Source organism: Buceros rhinoceros, unplaced genomic scaffold (assembly GCF_000710305.1).
Source record: "Buceros rhinoceros silvestris isolate BGI_N320 unplaced genomic scaffold, ASM71030v1 scaffold22081, whole genome shotgun sequence".
NCBI lineage: Eukaryota > Metazoa > Chordata > Aves > Bucerotiformes > Bucerotidae > Buceros > Buceros rhinoceros.
Window position 1 is genome coordinate 531 of NW_010393942.1, and position 5054 is coordinate 5584.

General features: G+C 46.9%; 1 protein-coding gene across 1 annotated transcript; it reads left to right on the plus strand.

Moving 5' to 3' along the window:
* The first annotated feature begins 332 nt into the window (after window positions 1–332).
* ARPC3 (actin related protein 2/3 complex, subunit 3, 21kDa) lies at window positions 333–4291 on the plus strand. The gene is made up of 6 exons (XM_010145075.1): window positions 333–454; window positions 1558–1634; window positions 1919–1987; window positions 2266–2392; window positions 2858–2952; window positions 3760–4291. Exons 1-6 carry the CDS (start codon window positions 373–375, stop codon window positions 3820–3822), a joined length of 513 nt encoding a protein of 170 aa, XP_010143377.1. The 5' UTR covers window positions 333–372; the 3' UTR covers window positions 3823–4291.
* Window positions 4292–5054: the final 763 nt, after the last annotated feature.

Consider the following 5054-nt stretch of genomic DNA (forward strand, 5'->3'; position numbering starts at 1 on the left):
AGTGCCCCTGACTTAGGCAAGAGAGCGGGGCTGTCACCTCGTCGCTGTGCAGAGCAGGGTCAGGTGGCCTGGACACGAAGCAGCACCTGCAGATGGGCCGCACCAGTTTCACCCTGTCTCCCACCACTGTGAATGGTACCAGTGATGAGGCTGTCATGGTCTTCACCAGAACGGTGCTGAGATCTGGGCCTAATCAGATAAAACAGCGATGGGTTGTGAAAGGAAAATTTGCTGGAAGCATCACTGATGAAGAAGACCCTGACCCCTGTTAGATGAAGACATGGAGGGCACAGGAGCAGACACGGAAATGTGTTTTCAGTGGCAGTACTGACCAGCCTTCTCCCCCGTCTGCAGGCTTACCACTCAACTTTAATGGACTCCGACACCAAGCTAATTGGGAACATGGCGCTGTTACCCAGCAGAAGCCAGTTCAAAGGCCCAGCGCCTCGGGAAAGTAAGTTCAGAACAGTCTCTGAAACCCTGCCTGTCCGTAGATTGTCTCATGGTTTGCTCCAAGCCAGCCCTAGCAAGAGTGATGAGATGAGAGTCACGGGCTGGAAATGCAAAGTGCTTTGCAGTTTATGGAGGAGGAAAAAAGTTCTCAAATACTTAGGTTGTGCAAATCACAGAAAATAATTACGCACAGGTAAATATGCACTGTGCTCCAGCTACATTGGTTGTTTCAGACATTAAAGCCTACAGTTACTATTCCTGTGCTTCCTCACGGGTCTGACTGTGCTCCTGGGGAGGTTTTGAGGAGGATGTGGCAGTGTGAACCCTCTGCCACCCTCTGCCATCAGAGGAAGTTGAGGTTTAGCTACAGACAACTTGCGCTTTGGGTCTGCAGTTGCTCTGCAGAATGAGGAGTACTCCTCTGAGGACAAGGAGTGCGATAGGCAGCATGTCGGAGTAGTGGCTTCTGAAATGGAAGTTAGGAGCAGCCTGACGGAGTCCACAGGCAGCCTCGTACAGAGACCCCTGCAGCACTTCCCAGGCATGTTACCCCTGGCAGCAGTTCCATTTGAGAAAGGAAGTCTAAAGGAGATGTTTCTGGGCTTAAGCAGTCTCAGCTGGAAGCAGGAGCAGGGGAAAGTCACGGGTAAGTGTGCCACTATGGGTTCCTCTCACCTTCCCGCTTTCAGAAAGGATAATGAACTTTGTCTGACTGTGGTGCTGCCCTTTCTCCAAAAGAATTGTCATGTCCTGAGAAGACTTGTATTCTGTTAAAACTCTGGTGAGTTACTCCACTGGTGGAAAAGTGGGGAACTGCTGCCCTGCTGCCGTTCGTGAGGTGAGAAGTCATGGGAGGAGGAGGAGGAGGAGAAGGGAGTTAAAGCTCCTGCTAAGAGTAGGCAGCTTAAATATTGTGGTCAGAGCTCACGAGCATTTCACACGGCAGCGACTGTTCTCTGTTACATAGGACTGTCTTCTGCTTTTTGTAAGCACCAAGGTTTTGCCTTTGCAATAATCCTTACTGAGGTATTTCAGTAAGAAAAAGTTATGACCAAGTGTTACATAATGGTGCGCCATTTAACTCTGTCTTTCTTTTTTTGCTAGCTAAGGACACAGATATTATAGATGAAGCCATCTACTACTTCAAAGCTAATGTTTTCTTCAAAAATTATGAAATTAAGGTAATTTTTTGAGATCCTGTGCATAGAGTTGTTCTTTGGAGGGTTGGTGCTGTGAATATAACTTTATTTTCAAAGAAGTAATTCAACCAGATAACAAAAGCTCCCCTTTCTCCCACTTAATTTTTAAAGTTGGGTAAATGCCATGAACTGCAAGTTCCTTTCTCAGGGGGAGATTGTGGGCCACAATGGCTTGAACTCATTCCTGTTTCAAACTTTCTATCAATCCCATAAAGTCTCCCTTAATCCAAGAGCGGCCGGGCTCAGCGCTTGCCCTTGTTTTGCAGAACGAGGCTGACAGAACACTGATCTATGTGACCCTCTACATTTCTGAGTGCTTGAAAAAGCTGCAAAAGGTAAGAAAAGCAAATTTTTGTGCAGGAGGGAAACTGAGTCTGTACTGGGGATTGTACCTAGGAAGGGATTTGCTGCTATTCTTCTCTCAGTGGCACAAATAATCCTGTTCATCCCAGTTGTCAGAGCCACAGAACCGCCAAGGCTGTGGATCTCCAAAGATACGTTCGTTACGGTCCTTGATGAGTTTTTGTGTTAGACATTGGTAAAATATTTGGGTCTAACACTCCGTCAGCTTTTGTTTATAACTGTTAATCCATTGTGTGCCTGGTTCTTCCAGTGTAACTCCAAAGGCCAAGGAGAGAAAGAAATGTACACCCTGGGGATCACGAACTTCCCCATCCCTGGGGAGCCCGGCTTCCCGCTTAACGCCATCTACGCCAAACCTGCCAACAAGCAGGAGGAAGGTAAGGCTGGTCCAGGGCCTCCAAAGGCTTCCTCAGGCTCATCCTTGACGAACTGCATTTTTTGTGACTGCAGCTAGAAAAATCACCTTTAAAACTGAATCTCCTAAATCGGCAGTTCTGTCTTCTGGGGGCAGCAGCAGCTCTAGTTTCTGACCTGGGGAGCTCAGTGGCTCCCCTGGATCCAGAGATCCAACAGAACGAGTGAAGAAGGGGTCTGAGTCTGCCCTTTGAGCAAAGGTAACTGAGAGAAGAAAACAGTTTGGAAGATCCTGTTTACTGGTTCAAATCTCATAAAAATCCCAAGTATGGCCATAAATCATAAAAATAACTCAGCCAGCCAACACATACCTGCAGATGTGAAAACTCCCTTCCTGCTTGACACAGCGGTACCTCGCGCTTCCCGGTTAAATTTGGTTTGACTTGGTGCTGCCTCAGTTCACGCTGGGTTTTGCTGTGCTGTTTCAGAGGTGATGAGGGCCTACCTGCAGCAGCTCAGGCAAGAAACTGGTCTTCGCCTGTGTGAAAAAGTATTTGATCCTCAGAGTGACAAGCCGAGTAAGGTAAGAGTTTAACGCCAGCATCACAGGTTTAATGAGAGGGTTGGCGTCTTCTCAGAGGTGTGAGGAGTGAGGCGATGGGGTGAGGGATCAGGTGCAGGTGACTTAGGCGCAAGCTGCCCTGGTTTCACAAGGCTGGTGAAACAGCAGGCTGCAAGTTACCAAACAACTTCATCTGTAATGCGGGGATACAGCGAGTGCCAGTGCGCGTCACTTTGAAAAGCAGGGCAGCAATAAGCAGCGTCTGGTTCAACTCTTCAGAGTATCGCGCGTCTGCTCTTGGCCAGGTTTGCAAATGGAAATTCAGAGGCATGAGTGGAGCTGTTTTTCTCCCCAGGCAGTTCTGACCTGACAGCTGCTTTCAAGTCGACCCTTTTGCCTCATATCCAGATGAAGAAAAAAAATAGCTAATCGATGCATGAATTACCTCCTGACTGTTCATGTATTTCATGTGCAAATGTGGCTGCATTTCATATGGAAATTACTGAGGCTAATTTAGTTTCGATGGCGTAGCTCCATCTCTTGTTTATGATTAAATTGGCATAAATGTATTGGAATAAGCAATAAAAAGAAAACAATAGAAATAAGAAATGTGCCACTTTAATCCAGAGTCGTATATTATAAATTCACTGGGTCCATTCCTGTCTTGTTCACCTAAATTCCAGTAGAGACCAGTGTGGAAAACTGTATGTGCAAAACTGGAGCCTTAACACTGTTATCTGCCACGGGCCGAATACTTTGAACTCACTGCTTTGTTCATCAGTGGAAACCGCTTCTGCATATGTTCTGACTTTGCTCTTCCTTCTGCAGTGGTGGATCTGCTTTGTGAAGAGACAGTTCATGAACAAGAGTCTGTCGGGTCCTGGGCAGTGAAGAGACAAGGAAGCAGCATTGAGCATTTCCACAGCAAGGTGTTTACATATTTTGCCTTTGTTTTGGATACATTTTGTACCAAGGAAGAATTAAATGTTTAAAAAAAAAACAAAACCAAACCAACAAACCCCACAAATCAGTCAATAAGGTATAAAGGGAGGGAGGGCAAAAAGATCATTTGAGTGGTGCACGCAAATACTGTTAAGCTGGTGCTTAGTAAGTGATTTCTAACGTGGTGTTTCAGATGCAAGCTGCTTTATTTTCCGTGGCTACAGCTAGCATTTAAAACAGGGCTTGTATTTAAGTGAGGAAGTGGGCTTGCCTGTGGGGCAGGCGGAGCTGGGTGATTGCTCTGCTGGCTAGAGTCTCGGTGTCGAGTGTCCACGGAAAACATACCTCTCACGCTGTGTTGTCCAGTGCAGTGATTTTTACCTTGTTTTCAATAAACTTCGCTTGTAATTAAGGTGGTGACTCCTTTACGTTTTATGGATCGCCATCAGAGAAATCAGAGGGTGTGAAAAGACCATCGTTACTGTGTCATGGTAATCAGGAGGAAGCGAATCATTCCCACTGAAGACAGGGGTTAATACCGGGGCTGGAGACTGCGGCACTGTACCGGTTATTTAGCAGGTCTGCCTCCGCAGAGCCGAGCTCCTTGTACTGAAATGCCTTCAGAGGGTAACGCAGGCAGATGAGGTCCCACCTGCTCTGAGGCTGCCTGTGCGATGGCAGGTTCAGTCCGACACAACCATCACACACTGGCCAAAACCTCTGACTTCACCAGTCAAATGGCTCCCTGAAGAACTGCAAACCCAAGTGTGGTTTATCCTTTCCTTGGTGATAGTACCTGTTCCACCATTTCCCTGCGGCACCAACGCACTTTTTGTGTGACTCGAAGCCCAGTGCCCGTGATTCTTGCTGCTCTCCTGTTTGTTGAGGTGTATTTCTCTCCAGACAGCAGTGATGGCCTATTCGAACTGAAAGCTCCCACTGATGCGATCTGTAGTGGCAGCAGTAGAGGACAGCCACGTTTTGCTGTCTTTTTGTCATAAAACAGGAAAAAAAATAAGTTTATGATTCAGCTCACCTTTTGGTCTCCACCTTGTAGTTAACTGTGGCCCTAGTGTGGCATTTCCCCTGGTTGTGGCCTAGAAAACATTTAGGTTTTTCTCTTCAGTTAACCAGTTATAGTCGGGAGCTTTCTTAACTATGAAACATTTCGCACTTTGCTG

Bases quoted from the DNA above. Each gene is read 5' to 3' on its own strand.
- ARPC3 (XM_010145075.1), top strand. From the start codon at position 373: ATGGACTCCGACACCAAGCTAATTGGGAACATGGCGCTGTTACCCAGC. The intron at 1,988-2,265 runs GTAAGAAAAGCA...TGGTTCTTCCAG, and splicing joins GCTTGAAAAAGCTGCAAAAG to TGTAACTCCAAAGGCCAAGG. The intron at 2,393-2,857 runs GTAAGGCTGGTC...GTGCTGTTTCAG, and splicing joins TGCCAACAAGCAGGAGGAAG to AGGTGATGAGGGCCTACCTG.